General features: G+C 38.6%; 1 protein-coding gene across 7 annotated transcripts in view; it reads right to left on the bottom strand.

The window, feature by feature from the left end:
- Positions 1-1,238: 1,238 nt before the first annotated feature.
- Positions 1,239-17,129, bottom strand: part of LOC109914581 (transcription factor 4-like) — a 40,413-nt gene continuing 24,522 nt past the window's right edge. For 4 of the 7 annotated variants that reach the window (XM_020514183.2, XM_020514179.2, XM_020514178.2 and 1 more), the window contains exons 11-12: positions 4,718-4,863; positions 1,239-3,150 (exon numbers count right to left, since the gene is read on the bottom strand). In XM_020514183.2, the coding sequence (XP_020369772.2) occupies positions 4,721-4,863 (143 nt within the window). In that variant the 3' untranslated portion in view covers positions 1,239-3,150; positions 4,718-4,720. Of the gene's footprint in view, positions 3,151-4,717; positions 4,864-14,819; positions 15,044-17,129 lie in introns of all 7 variants that reach the window. The other 3 variants (XM_048613863.1, XM_048613864.1, XM_020514182.2) reach the window with 2 other exon arrangements.

Raw genomic sequence — 17,129 nt, 5'->3', positions numbered from 1 at the left:
TTAGCTTTTGTTCCAAAAGCTAACATGACTAACAAAGTTGGAAACAAGAACAAAGTGGAGAATAAAAACAAGAGAAAGAAATAGATAGAAGGGCTGAAAGAAGGCAAGGTAGGGGTACAGTGGAGAGAGACAGACTGACACAACAAGATGATGCTCAACAGCCAGTTTTTTTTTGCAAAAGTGATTAAGGAAATGAGATGGAGCATCCAGTTTTCACTCAGGAAAATCAAAAAGCCCAACCTGTTTTAATGATAATAGAGAAACATTGACTAGAACAACAGGCTTAAAAAAATCCATGGGATTGTGGGTGTTACTCGCAAGGCCATTGTTGTTGCCCATCCTAATTTGCCCTTAAACCTATTAGTTTACTAGGTCATTTAAGAGGACAGTAAAAGTGAACCATGTTGCTTCAAGCCTGAAGTGACCTGCAGGCCAGCCTGGCAGATTTCTTTTCCTAAAGAACATTAGATAACCTGATGGGTTTTGTGACAAATGATAGTTTCGCGGTCACCATTAGGAGCTTTCAACTTCAGATTTTATGAATTGAATTTAAAATTCCATCAGCTATGGTGGGATTTCATGCCCAATGACATGGACCACCACATTATCTTCATGATGCGATCTTTTATTTCAACAGACAAACATTGGTTTAAACATCTAATCTGGGCAAAAAAAAAAAAAGGACATCTCAAGCAGCATGACACACATTATGCACTGGTGTCAATCAGGTTACATGCTGAAGTTTCTAGAGTGGAACTTTACAGAGAGGCATATTTGCCATCACTGAACCAACAGAATTTCAGAAAGGCAGTGAGCGAGAAACAGACTAAAGAAAGGGAAAAAAAAAGAAAAAAAAAGTTATAATACAAGCAGACATTTCAGGACATGTATTCATAACCTGTGGAGAATTGTTTTGGTGGAAAATTTCACAGCCACTGACCTGTAGCAAAGCTTCAAATGTCAACTATTTTACAAATGATTAACATTTTTCTTTAATTAACAAGTCATTACTGACCTAATCACCATATACAAGAAGTTGCAAATGGGTGTAATTACAAAATTTCTGAAAGCATACTGCCCAAGATTAGGTCAGAAAAGCACAGTTTGAATGGGGCATTTCCTGATCTTATTTTCTAAAAAGGATTAAAAAGGTGAATGTAAACGGGTACAGATGTAAATATCACTTTTTTTCCCAATATATACTTCCCAATTTACACAATGAAAAAGTTAAATGAAGCTTTTTGCTGTTAAATTTAAGGTAAACCCTTTATTACAATGACATTGGGTATACAAGATTAAACGGACATTAAAAAGGAGGGGCATTCCTGTTATAAAAATGGCACATTTATTGCTACATTACTGTTATATACATGACAGTTCTCATTAGCTACTAAGACAAAAGGAAATGATTTAAACTACTTTTCTGAATACTCCAGCCAGCTGTTTTGATGCTTGTACAAATACAAAAAAGAAAACACAAGGAACTTGAGGCACTCAGCAACACAATCAGAAATCTAATTGTGCAACATTTAAGTACTGTATGGATGCTAGAAGAAGCATTGCCTAAAATGTAGTAAAATAAACTTCTGGAATCAGACATCGAGTAAAAATCTACAAAAAGTAACATTCAGAATCCAAGACATTTTCAAGATTTATGGTATAAAAGGATCGTTGTTGTGAAAATAAGCCAACTTTTTTCCTTAAATTTCACTTTGTAAGGGTATACTGCAAGTCTTTTCTTAGCAAAAAAAGCACTAGACAAAAAAGAGGCTTTTAATGAAATGTTAGGCACTGGTCATTTTTCATTCTGTTCACATTGCATCACAAGTACAAGAATGAAAAGGCCACATGTAATTTTTTTAAACTATTACATACATCTGCAATACTCAAAATGAGCTGAGAAATGTCACTGCACAATACTTAATGCAGTTCTAGAAATGTCAGGCATATTACCCTAAAATGTCAAAAACTTTGTTCATTCAGTTCCATGGTTTCATTGCCCGTTTTCCACTTGTTCACATCTTTTTTTCTAAAAAGTAAAAAAAAAAGTTATGTCAAAAGTACTGTGTCTTCTGCTTGGCTGGTGAAAGTCTGTGAATATGTTCAGTGGAAGACTGATTCCGTGTTTTATTTGTAATGGGTTCTTTTCCACAGTACACAGGCTGCTGCAGAAATGAATTCAGCTTGGCATGATGCAAGCCACGGATACACAAGTTGCTCACATCCTTATTAGATTCCACAACCAATTCATATGAATTTTAAACATTTTGAACAGTTCATTGTGCAGGAATCCTACAAAAAGGAGGAAATTTTTCCCACTCTTGAATAAGTCCATGACAAACCTATAGTCATAGAATACCTAGAATCTGCAACATTTTCTGTTGCAACATGGAAGTCTTCAAAGACCTTTCAATTTCTAAGTACACATTATGCCCAGCTACCTTAAAAAACTACAATGTAAAGTCTAATAATGCAAAAATATAGTTTTGCTCATTTTACATAAAATAACTCCCTACAAATGAATGAACTAGCTTTTGTAATGCACTCATTTTGTTGGCCCTCCAGATATACCTGATCATACAGGCAGGGCAAGAGAAGATCTGTAGAATATTTTGTCCATTGGCTAACAATTCCTCCCAGCCAACTACCAGGGAGATATGGAGTGGTTGAGTGTCAATTGAGTAAGACAAATATTTTTGCTGGGAATGCTGCAAACCAAGGACACCAAAAGTTCTCTTTTTAAAACAAAAAGACCAATTGCTTACAAAACAAGCAAAAAAGGACTTCTGAAATTTTGTTCCAAAACAACCTCACATCCTTGTAAGTTTCATTAAAACATACTGGGATTTAAAATAAGCTTAGGCACTAACTCCTTTTTTCCACTGTGGGGAAGATTTTTTCTTTGGGCTGTAGAAAAAACCTTTTTGCAGCACAGAAATCCAGTACTTCAACGATATATGTCGACTTTCCCCCCCCCTTTTTTAGATAGGTACAGCAAATGCATGGGTTCACATTTGCAATTCTGATCCAGAAAGGATTCATCAGTTTATCATCTTTTTGGCAGAACAAGGTTTCTTCCTTAAAAGAGAAAGATGACAGATGATGTGCACCCTCTTGCTCAACAGCTTCAGTTATACCAGGCAGAAGCAGCTGTGAGAAAGATAAAATAGTTAGGATATCTTACACGTTTTTACATTGTATTTGCAATTATCTACCCAATTTGAACTAAAAAGACTGCACTGATTTTTACAAGTGCATATATTGTTCAACAATCCAAATCTCCACAAGTGTTCACATATATGTTCAAAGCAAATAAGTAAATCCATTTTACACAATTATCAATTCTAAACTAAGGCAAGACTTTGAAAGAAAGTTGTAATTTTACTTGGGAAGAGTTAAAGCTACTGAATTGAAGTTTATTGTTATGAACTAAACAGCACACACAAAGAATAAAAATAGAAATTGCTGGAAAAACTCAACAATCATTGATTTAAATGGGGCAAGCTAGATGGTGCTAACCACTAAGCCAACGTGCCGTGGAAATTTATGGTTAGCACCATTTAGCTTGCCCCATTTAAATCAATGATTGTTGAGTTTTTCCAGCAATTTCTACTTTTATTCTTTGTGTGTGCTGTTTAGTTCATAATGATAAACTTCAATTCAGTCGCTTTAGAACTCTTCCCAAGTACAATAAGCTTCCACTGCACGTTGGCTTAGTGGTTAGCACTGCTGCCTCACGGCACTGGGGACCTGGGTTCGATTCCACCCTCGGGCGACTGTCTGTGTGGAGTTTGCACGTTCTCCCCCTGTCTGCGTGGGTTCTTCCGGGTGCTCCGGTTTCCTCCCACAGTCCAAAGATGTGCAGGCTAGGTGAATTGGTCATGCTAAATTGCCTATAGTGTTCAGGGATGTGTAGATTAGGTGGGTTTAATCGGGGGATGGGTCTGGGTGGGATGCCGTGTGGGTCGGTGTGGACTTGTTGGGCCGAAGGGCCTGTTTCCACACTGCAGGGATTCTACAGTCTTCTATGATTTATGAAGAAATTATATTCTCAAATGGAATCTTGTTCCAAGTTGATAAACTGCATATTTTGTTCAACTAGACAAATTCAAATTAGTCGGTCTTTTACACATTGAAAGTACTGCAAGAACGCAATTTGTACCTGTTATTGAACAGGATACTTTTAGTTATTTCAAAAAGCTCAAGGTTAAACAAGTATCACTCAACATTACATCCAAAGGAGATACAATACATTAATTTAAAATAAGTACTACCCTTTAAAAATTCTCTTTCCTATTCTTCTAAGGAAGAACTCCAAATGGAAGAATGTCCAAAATGTATTAGCAAAACTCTGGTTTGTAATCCAAAATACATTTCTTCAGACATGCACCAAACCTAAGCCACCAAAAAGGAGGCACTGCTTTATCCTATATCTGTGCAGTCTGAAGCAGGGCCCATTAGATCATTTATTGGGTCAAGAAGCCTAGACTTGTCGTATTTCTTCTGCTAAGCCAAGAACTCACCAAGGCAGACAGATGGCAGCAGAGGCTGACTACCTGGAGTCTATTTTATTTCAATAGTAATAAATGTACTGTCCCATCAGGGAGTTTTCACACCTAAACTGAATTGTACCAATTTGGATTGCTTATAAAACCTTATTCACATGGATTAAAAATCTGTTTCTCACTTTCCAGCATGCTACAGATTGGCATTTTACCTTCTACATGTGGCTCACTGCATTGTGATTATCTCCCAGACTAGGATGTGCAGCTGAAAGGGGCAGTGGCTGCTCTCCTACTACTGCAGATACCTTCTCCTCTTCCCTTCGTTTAAGGCAAGCAGCTTTAGGATTCAAATTACGTTCTAGAGAAAAAACAATGTGGAAAGAAAATACAAATCATAAAATTGTTAGAAATATAGCAAACCTTTGATATTCTTCACTACAATTCATCTTTCACAAAATTAAAAATATAAACATTGGAATAAAAAATACATCAAGATCTCTACCCTGCAATTGAATTCTTTTACAGATATTTAAATGACACTCATTGTAAAAGCACATAATCAAAGCATTATTTTGCTTCATGAGATCTGTAAGAGTAAACAAGTTTAATTCTGCTCACTACATACAATTTGTAAAGAAAATGTCAGTGCCAGATCAATGACTGATGACACAAAAGGCAATCTGACGAATATTTGAATTTTCAAACATGTAAGCCAGATAACTGTTCTTTTATTCAACATACAAATATTAGCCCAGATTTTGTAGCCAGTAGAACAATAACGGCCCTGACCTCTGGAAAAAGTTGTTCAAAGATCCCTACTTTGATGCCAAATCACGGAGACTGCCAAATGTTTAGTGACAGTAATGTTGTCAATTAGGACAAGCACCCAGTGAAATATTGTTGCAGAGAGGAAATCCATTAGTAAAAATTATTTCTCATTCTACATGAACTTTACAGGGAGCAAAATAAATGATTGGAACCTATACATTAGAAATTGAAATATTAGCTATGTTGAAAATATTAAAGACGTAGAATTTATATCATGATGGAAAAATCTGGCATTACACAAAGAGAAAACTAATTTTCCAGAACAAGAAAGGCTCATCAGTAGTCATGACTTAGAATGCTGAGAGAGAGCACACGAGAGGGGAGGGTCTGTTTCAGATTATTCAAGAGGAATTAAGAAGAGTGAGATAGTGGTGATTCAGAGTTCAGCTTACTAGTTATCAACCAAGAAAAGCTGTAGCATTAAAACACCTACTCCAGGTGAAAGCAAGTAGGAACTGAATCTTAATTCTGAGGATTACAGATGTGGGGGAATTGCCAATCAGAATTTTACATTTCCCGTGGAGTCAAATACATCGGGATTTCTGCATGGTCCCAACGTGCAATTCCAGCCTACGTTGCTGTAATGACCATCTGGCTATCAGAATATCTGATCATTAACAAAAAGGGGATTACAAAAATCATAATACAAATAATTTGGCATTTCCTGTAATTACCTTCACAATCCCTTTGCCAGACTGAAAACATCTACTACCATGCTCCACCTCAGATTAAATACCGTTGTTCATTAACATAAAGGCTTCAAAATGTTTTAATGGGAAGGGAACTGAGCTTTTCCTTTCAAACGTCTACTGTTCTTCCAATTTGGTTTCAGCAGCATAGATAGACAAATTTTCATTAAGTATCAGAGTCCAAGAAATGAGTTGGCAAGCTGTTCAACTATGAGGAAGAAGGATTGACAAACAATTTGAATTTGAAGTGTTAACATTAATATAAACATTTTGCAGCAGAAGTCCTGAGATTGCCATCAGAAGCAGGGACCCCAGCAATGTTGTCTTTGAATTAGGAAGATAACAAATACAGAGCTCAGAACAATCAAGTGATTCCACAGCCAACTGATTAGATCAAAGTTCTGCAGTTCTGCTATATACAGTTGTGAATCAAGAGCAATTAACTAACTAAAAAGAGGATGCTCAATGAACTTTCTCCATTCCCAATGACAGGAAAGTCCAGTGCATTGGCAGCATGCCTAGCAGAAGAGATGTGTGGGGGAAGCAAATCATCTCGGTTTCAGGACATGTTTACAATCAACCTTCAACTTTCATTTTTCTTCGGTCAGAGGGGTGGACATCTGTAATGATTCCATGTGCATCTCAGATAATGAAGCAATCTTGTACCGCATGAACAAGATGTGGGCAACGTTCAGGTTTGTACTCATGAAAGGCATGTAAGATAGGTCAGAGTAAGTCACACTGTTAGAGTGAGAGAAACTTGATGGGACTGAGAATGAGACAGAGTGAGCAACTGGGAATTTGGGCCAAAAAGGTGCTTTAATTAAAGGCTAACACCAAGGAATAAAGCGTGGGTTGAGAGGCTCACCTGTAGAGACCAACTGCAGCATGACATCACAAATGCAGGGAAAGCAGCTAATTGGTGGGTAGGTTTGGTCAGCATTTCTAATCTTTAAATTGAAAGTTCAGTATGTAGTTTGTGTTTAAGTTTTTAGACATTTTTTCTCCTTTTTTGAGAAATAGCTCTAAACTTCATAGCAAATCCATTCTTATTCTAGGGGTAACAAATAGTTTGTTTTAAAAAGAGTTAGGGGACAGGAAATCAGAACAGCCAAGTGAAGTGTATAACCTGTGGCATTTGTGAAGTTATGGGACATACTACATGTCCCAAGATAAACACATCTGCAGGAAATGTCACCAATGCAAGCTTGAACACTGTTTCAGAACTTGAATAGTGGTGGTTAGAATCACTGCTGAGCATCAGCAAACCAGAGGATCTGTGGATAGTACGTATATGGAGGTGGCCACACTACAGTTTAGAAGGTGATAGGCAGAGAGCTGAGGTGACTACCAGGCAAGTAGTGCAGGACTGCCCTGAGCCTAAATCATACATGCTAGGCAGCATTCCAATTTGGAAAGCGGAGAGGGTGACTGTTTCTTTGGGGCATGCAACTACAGCCAAATCCAAGCACCATAGGTGACTCAGCTGTACAGGGGTGGGGGAAGACGAATGGAAGAGCAATAATTATGAAGGATTCCATGGTTAAGGAAGCAGACAGGCATTTCTGTGACAGTAAACATGACTCCAGGATGCTCTGTTGTCAATGATGACACAAAGCAGCTGCAGAACATCCTTCTGGGAGAAGAGAATCAGCCAGAAGTTATTGTTGCTAACGATGTGTACAATATGGGTAAGAAGAGGGATGAGGTTCAGAAGGCAGGTTTCAGGAAGGAAATTTAAAAAGCAGGACCTTGAAAGCAGTAATCACAGGATTATTTCCAAAGCCACATGCTAGTGAGCACAAGAACAGGAGGAATGATCAATTAATTATGTGGCTGAAAAACTGGCGTAGGAGGGAGGGCATCAGTTTTCTCAGAATTGAGACTGGTTCTGGGGTGGGTGGCACCTGTACAATTGGATGAGTTACATCTTAATGGGATTGGATTTGATATTTTCAAAAAGCTATTTGCCAGCATTACTGTGGTGGGTTTAAACTAGTTTACCAAGGAAAGGGAACTTGAGGGATAACTTAAATCGGAAGACAGTAAAATTGGTAACAGGAAACTGAAAAGATGCCTGAGAGACTAGAAGAAATTGAGTATGCTTTGAAAGTAGAATGATACCAAGAAGACAAAGGTAATGGCATCTAAGTGCATGCAGCATTCACCATAAGGTGGATAATCCAAAAAAGTACAAAGAGATACATGGTACGATTTAATGGACATTACGGAAATTTGCTGCATGGTGACCAGGACTGGGAACTGAATATTCACAGATATTTGACATTTAAGAGGGACAGAAAGGAAAAAGGAGATGGACTTGAGCTGCTAAGGGATGGGTCAGTACATTAGTAAGGGAGGATTTCAAATTGTTCTTCCAATGTGTGGAATCTGTTTGGGTGGAATTAAGAACACAAGACCTAGAAGCAGTTCAACTAAAGGCAATTCAACCCCTTAAAGGCTGATCTCTCTCAGCCTCAACTCCACTTTCCTGCCCAATCTGCACAGCCCCTCACCCCATTATTAATTAAAAATCTATCTCCTCCTTAAATAAACTCAATGCCCCAGCATTCATTGCACTCTGTGGTAGTGAATTCCACAGATTCGTGACCTTTTGAGAAGCAATTTCTCATCTGTTTTAAAGCTGCTACCCCTTATCCAAAAACTATGACCTCTTGTTCTAGATTGCCCCACAAAACATCCTTTCTATGTCTACTTTGTCAATGTCCTTTAGCATCTTCTATACCTCAATTAGATCCCCTCTCATTCTTGTAAACTCGAGAATATAGACTTAAACTGCAAAATCTCTCTTCATAAGACAAACCCCTCATCTCTGAAATCAGAGGGTCAACAGGTATTGGTTGTAGTTATTTATGATACACGAAATAGTACAGTTCTAAGGATTATGTTATTAATCATGAGAGGAGAGAAGTTGGTAGCATGAGCAACACCGTTTTCATGGTTGACTTCAACATGCACAGTGAATAGGTAACCAATTGAGCTCTAAAGGATGCATTTCCAGACTATGGTAGGGACGATTTTCTACAGCAAAATGATGAGGAGCCAACTAGAGGACCTGCTATTTTAGGTCTACTTTTATGTCATCAAAAGGGCTAATCAACAGCCTTCTTGTAAAAAGGGCCTTTAGGGAGGACTGACCACAAATTGCTAGAACTCTACATTTTGTAGAAAGTGAGATAGTTTATTCTGAAGCAAAAGGCGTTTAATTTTAGTAAATAAGAATCATGAAGGCATGAAGTGCAAATTGGCTGAGGTTGATAGGGAAAGTACATTACAATGCATGACTGTACATAGTTCTTTAAAGACAATCCATTGACAGTTACATGATGTATAGCAACTGTACATTCCTTCAAGGTGCAGTAAAATAAAAAAAGTCAGTCAACTATGGCTAACAAGGCTTGCATAAAAGATTAAGAAAAGGCCTATAAAGTTGCCAGATGTAGCAGTAATTCTAGGGTCAGCAGAGCTATAGGTTACAACAAAAGGACCAAGATAATGAAAGGGAGAATAGGATATGAATGCAATCTAGCGAAAAAAAAACACTGTAAAAGCTTCCATAGGCACATAAAAAGAAGTCTGGCTAAAAGAATGTAGGTCCATTACAGGCAGAATCAGGAGAATTTATAATGAGCAATAAAGAAATGGCAGATAAGCCAAGTGATTACTTTGTATCTGTTTTCACTGAGGAAGGTGTCAGAAATGTTCCAAAACTAGAAATCCAAGTGGCTAGGGAGAATGAAGAGTTATAGAATCATACATACAGTCATACAGCATAGAAATAACGCTTCGGTCCAATTCGTCCATGCTGACCAAGTTTCCCAAACTAAACTAGTCCCACTGGCCTGAATTTGCCCCAAATCCCTCTAAACCTTTCCTATTAGTGTACCTAGCCAAATGTCTCTTAAACATTGTGACCGCACCTGCATCTAGCACTTCCTCTGGCATTTCCTTCTACGTAGAACCCACTGTCTGTGTGAAAAAAAAAAAAATTGTCTCCGGTCCCTTTTAAATCTTTCTCCTCTTACCTTAAAAAAATACTAGTTTTTTTTTAAGAAAAGAAAACGAGCCCTCGAGTTTTGAACTCCCCTTCCCTAGGGAAAAGGCATTTACCATTCATCCGGTCCATGCACCTCATGATTTTACAAGCCTCTATATAAAGTCACCCCTCAACCTCCTACACTCCAGTGAAAAAGTTCCAGTCTATCCAGCCTCTTCTTATAACTCAAACCTTCCAGTTCTGGCAGCATCCTTGCAAATCTTTTCTGAACCCTCTCCAATTTAATAATATCCTTTTTAATCGCAGGGCGACCAGAACTACATAATACTTCAAAAGTGGCCTCACCAACGTCCTGTACAACCTCAACATGTTGTCCCAACTCCTATGCTCAATGGTCTGAGCAATGAAGGCAATTGTGCTAGATGTCTTCTTAGCCACCCCGTTTACCTGTTACGCAACTTTCAAACAACTACGTACCTGAACCCCTAAGGTCTCTGTTTGACAACACTACCCAGGGCCCTACCATTAATTGTATAAGTCTTGCCCTTGTTTGTTTGCTCACAATGCAATACCTTGCATTTATCCAAATTAAACTCCATACATCAGTCCTCAGTCCATTGGCCCAATCGATCAAGATCTCTTTGTAACTTTTTTCACTGTCCACCAAATTTAGTGTCATCCACAAACATACTAAATTCTCATTTGTGAAGAAAAAAATCAGAGTTAACTCCGTTTTGACGAAGGATCACTGGACTGGAAACGTTAACTTTGATTTTTTTCTTCACAGATGCTGCCAGACCTGCTGAGCTTTTCCAGCAACTTCTGCTTTTGTTCCTGATTTACAGCATCCACAGTTGTTTCTTTTTTTCTAAACTCTCATTCAAATTGTTGATGTAGCAACAGTAAGGACATTATACTAGAGAATTAATGGAGCTATAATTTGACAGATCCTCCGGACCTGATGATCTACATCCCACAGTGCTGGAGGTGGTGGCTATGATGAAAGTCGATACGTTGAGGATTATCTTCCAAATTCGTATAGATTCAGAATGATTGCTGTGGCTTGGAAGATATCACTCTGTAAAAAGGAAGTGAGAGCGAAAACAGAACAACACACCTGTTCGTCTTACATCAGTAGTAGGGAAAATATAAGAATCTATTAAAAAGCCTGAGGTTAACAGATGCCTGGTTGATAATAAATCTGATGGGTACAGTCAAATGATGGTCAAATGGAAAACGATGCTTGACAAGCTGGTTGGGATTTAAGACGTTGCAAACAAAACGTAATAAAGGAGAGTGGGTGGAGTAGCATAATTAAATTTTCAGAAAGCTTGTGATAAAGACCCTACAGGATGCTGATTAGAAACATTAAAGCACATAAAATAGGAGGCAATATACAGACATGGATTCATGATTGGACGGTCATTTTCACAATGGCATGCTATGACTACTGCGTACTGCAAAGATCAATACTTGGGCCCCAGCTGTTCATAATACATGTATTATCAATGATTTGGGGGACTTGTATAATATTTCCAAATGAAGTAGGAGGCCTAACCTAATATTTCCAAATTAGCAGTTGATATGAAGCTAAGTGGGAATGAGTTTTGTGAGAAAAATGTGAAGTGGCTTCAGGATTTGGACAGGCATTATGATTTGGTAAGAACATGGAAGACGATGTGGAAAAATGTGAGATTGTCCACTTTAAAATCAGAAGAAACAAAAGGATCAAAGTATTCCTTAAAATGGTAAGGCATTGGAAAGTGTAAATGTACAAAAGGGACACAAGTGTCCTAGGTCAATAAATCTCTAAAGGTTATCATGCACATACAGCAAGATCTCAGGGGAGCTAATGGCATGTGAGCCTTTAACACAAGAGGATTTGAATACAGGAGTAGCAAAGACTTTGTTCAATTTGTAGAAAGTTGGTTAGACCACACCTGAAATACTGTGGGCAGTTTTGGTCTTCATATCTCAGGAAAGATATTATGGACATTGAGGGAGTGCAAAGAAAGGCACCAGACTTGTGCCCTAGATAGTGGGCTGACCGATGAAGAGTGATTGGGCAAAATACTCCTGTATTAAGAACAAAGAAAATTACAGCACAGGAACAGGCCCTTTGGCCCTCCAAGCCTGCGCCGATCCAGAGCCTCTATCTAAACCTGTCGTCTATTTTCCAAGGATCTGTATCCCTCTGCTCCTTGCCAATTCATGTATCTGTCTAAATACATCTTAAATGACGCTATCGTGCCCACCTCTACCACCTCCGCTGGCAATGCGTTCCAGGCACCCACCACCTTCTGTGTAAAGAACTTTCCACGCATATCTCCCTTAAACTTTTCCCCTCTCACCTTGAAATTGTGACCCCTTGGTAATTGAGTCCCCCACTCTGGGGGGAAAAAAGCTTCTTCCTATCCACCCTGTCTATACCCCTCGTGATTTTGTAGACCTCAATCAGGTCCCCCCTCAACCTCTGTCTTTCTAATGTAAACAATCCTAATCTACTCAACCTCTCTTCATAGCTAGCGCCCTCCATACCAGGCAACATCCTGGTGAACCTCCTCTGCACCCTCTCCAAAGCATCCACATCCTTTTGATAATGTGGTGACCAGAACTGTACACAGTATTCCAAATGTAGTTGAACCAAAGTCCTATACAACTGTAACATGACCTGTCAACACTTGTACTCAATACCCCGTCCGATGAATGAAAGCATGCCGTATGCTTTCTTGACCACTCTATCGACCTGCGTTGCCACCTTCAGGGTACAATGGACCGGAACACTCAGATCTCTCTGTGCATCAATTCTCCCCAGGGCTTTTCCATTTACTGTATAGGTCGTATTCTCTAGGGTTTTAAAGAACAGAGGTGATTTAAGGGGATAAACAGGGTAGATGTATTTAACATGTGTCCTTTGGTTGGTGAACCTAGAACAAAGGGGTATCATTTTAAAAAAGTGGTGGAGGCTACTAGGATCAGAGAAGAGGGAAAAATTTTTTGACTGAGCTGATTGTGAACCTTTGGAATTCTCCACCACAGATGGCCATGGAAGCTCAACCTTTGACTATGCTTAAGGTAGAGACTGATAAATTTTGGATTGCCATTGGCATACAGGCATATGGGATGGAATGGTTAAAAGCCATTGAAGGGTTCAACTCAGCCACGATTGTACTGAATAGTGGGGCAAGCTCAATGAGCTGAATGGCCTACTCTTATATCCTTTCTTTCTATTTGTTCGTCAAATGTCAGCCAAGAATGATTTCAAGCAATAATCTAACAAACCTACCACTATTCACCATCAACATCATCCTGGGGTCACCACCAACCAGATATTTATTTGGGATAACCACATAGACACAAGAGTTGGTCAGAGCTGGACTCTCCACATGATTCCAGTGGCTGCCATCCAGCTAAAAGGAACTAGTCTGATGAAATACACCTTGCCTGGAAGGCAGCAACTCCATCAACAGTCTAGAAGGTCAACATCATTCTAGAAAAAAAACAAAGCAGTCTGCTTGACTGGCTTCCCAACTTCACACTGTCTGCAGTTCTGTATTATCTATAAACACACTGCAGCGACTTGCTGAAGATCCTTCAACCTTTAATACCTGGAGAAGCAGGCAGCAAGTACAGGAAAACACCATCACAGAGACTCATCCAAGAGCCAACTTTAATTATTTCCCCTTTTCATCACTTGTAGGGAGGGGAACATTTCATCCTGTATCTTCAGTCCCAAATGGTTGATCTTCTTTCACCTTTATAGAAAAGAAGTGCTGCCCAAAATTGGCTTGTTGACTCAAAAGCTTACCACATCAGGAGATGCAGTACAGAGGGAGGACATTGTGCATGACCTAATATGCATGTAAGTTCAGATAAAGGCAAGGTTGAATTTGGCAACTGTTCAGGTTTGCAGACAGTGGCCACTTCGTTGCAATACTAGAAAACTGCTGGCACTCCTGTGACCATACTCCAATAAAAATTGCCATGTCGTGGAGGAAAGGTAGAGAGAAAGTGCTCCTGGCTAGGTCTCTATTTCTTTTCAAACTACAAACCAAATGCTGCCTTCTCTTCTCCTCATACCTAAATAACTAAGCCAGAGATACAATGTCATTGTATTGTATTTGATTTACTTTCTGGATATGGGAAGGAGGGAATGTTTGTGCTAAAGTGAGTAATCAAAAGCAGCAAACAAAATCTTGGGCTGCACAAAGTCCTAAGAAAGAGCTAAATCATTCCCAGGAAGACTTCACCTTCATCAGTCTTCAGATTTCCAAAAATCCAAGCTCAACATTATTCCCACGACGTTTCTCATTTACCCTGTTTTCTCTCCTACTTTTCGCCAGTTTTGATGGAATCTTGCTTCTAGTCCTTGTTTCATCACCTCAAGTTTCCCCAAATTAAAATGTCTAACTTGTCACTCTCAAGTATTTTGTCTAAATGACAGACAAGATGTTTAAAAATGGGTTTACAATTCAACAGGCTTTAACAATTATTAATCCCACTTCATATTTTAAGAAATGCATGTGCGTACATATAAATACCGCAATTCTGGCCTTACCCATGTACATGAAATCAGAATAAATTTATAATGAAGGATTTAGTAAACGTCTACTACAAAAGGTCAATCTTGATTAAGGTGATCTCAGAAGTATATTTTTTTCAAAGTTAGGTTACCTAGCTCCTATTGCTGTAAATGTCGTGGGTGATAATCAATCAGCACAATATATTTAAAATGGTAGGATTAATCAGTGCTTGCTGATTACTGTTACTGTACACTACCTCGTACTTGCTGTTCAAGGCAGAGAATGACCTGGACGGCCTGCTGCAGGATGATCAGTTTGGTTTGAGCCTTATCAGTTTTTAAGTGCATCTGACACATGCGACCCAACTCTTTGAAAGCCTCATTAATGTCTCTGACGCGAATTCGCTCCCTCATATTATTTGCCAATCGCCTTTCACGGTCCTTCATTTCTTTTTCTTCGCCTGTAAAGCCTTCATCATGACTGCAGGATTCAGTGCCAACAGGGTTAGTTAGGGATGGCAATTTTGCAGAAGCTGTAATCCTTTTGTAGGCACATAAAAATATGAATACTATCAAACTTTTATAAGATACACCTTTACAAAGCTTCAAATTTAAAGTTTCATAAAGGTGGTAAAATTTATTTTAACAAATCAATTTGTATTTCTGAATTTGCTAATATTGATGGAGTGAGATGCCAAAATACTGCACACAAATTTTGTCAATAGATGTAATCAAGGAAGCCCACAAAAGGATACGCTGACCTTTTATCTTTGAACCAACAAACTGTCACACCCAGAGCAAACAGCTAGAAGAGATAGGTACAGGAGACTATATAACCCTTAGGAAATGCTATTTATGCCTCACAGCCCTAACTATATTTACAAATTTATAACAGCTTAAATTTATTTCCACAAATATTTATAGATTTTCTTGAAGGGGTTGGAAGCCAATTCAGGATGAATGACTTATTGTAAAGTGAAAATAAGTAGCATTCATTAGGTTTAAATTCTCCTAAGTAAAGGCAATTAACTTACAGAAGAATCTTCATTTGTAAAAGCTGCTCTCAATTATATTCAATTGCTGGCATGTCCGATTATTGTCAAATTTAGCTTTCTTCTTATTACGGGTCCTTCATATTAGATTCTCGGCAGCCAAATTTACTCCTTCCATTGCAATAGCTAAAACAAATCAGCACCCTTGAAAGTCCAAAGATTCCAATAGCTCACTATAAAGAATTAAATCCTGGAAGCATTTCTATAGACTATTGGCAATTCACAGGTGCGCCAGTCTACTTATTTTTTGAATTCATCTTTGGACATGAAACTCAACCACTTAGTGTTGCTCGATTTTCTTTCAACACTGCTTTTGTTCTCCAGGCATTCATGTTCCCATTTGTCACTTTTGTTCTCATCTTCCCCTTGGTATCATGTCGAGACAATATGCCACAATCATGTAAATTTGTATTAACCACTATTAATTTGTCATAGCAATCTGTTATTTACCTTGTGTGCAAAGTGAGGCCAACTAGGAATTATTTCTTACCCTCGACGTTCAGGGTAATTTCAGGAAACTAGAAGTACATTTTTGCAATTTAGACTGGGATTGAATAGGTCAAAACTCCAGTAAATTTGTCAGTTGTAGAAGCCTACTAATTTAAAAAGAGCCAGACCCTCAGGTAAATCAGAATTTGGATCTATTACAGCATCAACAACAGAATCAGAGTTGCCAGACATGTCAGATTGAATTCTTTACATTTTACGTCAGTTCCCTGCTTTGAACACTGCCAAACAGCAAGTACGAGGTCAGAATGGAACCAGTGAGTGAGTGACAATGACTTGGAACCATCCAAGGCAAGAACAAGAGAGCAGAAAACATGGGTTATGGAAATTAGAAAAGAGCATGACTAACAGCAAAGACTGGCTGTATGGAAACACTCCCGAATCCAAGTTTGTACAGCAAGCTGCAAAGGAAATATTAAGCGGCATAAATATGCCAGGATATTCATACATGGCATGCATTTAATTGGGGAGGAGGGGAGTTAGAGAATGGGATAAGAAGAACACAGAAGCAAGGTGTACAGGGCTAGATGAGTAGAAAATATTCTCAAGCAGGATATTTCTATAAAAACGGTGCAACGGAAACATAATATATTTTTGCTTCATCACTATGTAATGTTGAGAGAAGCCAGGACATCAGGTTAGCCTAGAGGCAACCTCTGAAAGCTGAATCTAACTCAATTTAAATGGACTACAAGCTATCATGCAGTCATTCCTTCCCCGACTTTACTCTTGGAATTTTACCGGTTTTTGTACATGTTTGAGGTGATGGAAGTTGTGACAATTTAGCTAGAAGTGTAATTAACAGTTACTGCTCTTCAAAATTAGGCTCTCACCATAAGCACAGGCTAAACTGAATGCAATCAATTGCAATGTGGAAGGCAAAATTTGCCACATTTCTTTAAAAAAGCAGAGGTGGAGAGAAGACAAGGTTTGTGTTCAAGATTGTTCACAACTTGCAGTAAAGCTCTATTTTTCAGGAGCATACGTTCATACTGCACAGCTGGAATA

Source organism: Rhincodon typus, chromosome 29 (genome assembly GCF_021869965.1).
Source record: "Rhincodon typus isolate 14 chromosome 29, sRhiTyp1.1, whole genome shotgun sequence".
Classification (NCBI taxonomy): domain Eukaryota; kingdom Metazoa; phylum Chordata; class Chondrichthyes; order Orectolobiformes; family Rhincodontidae; genus Rhincodon; species Rhincodon typus.
This window is presented reverse-complemented; position numbering and strand designations above follow the sequence as displayed.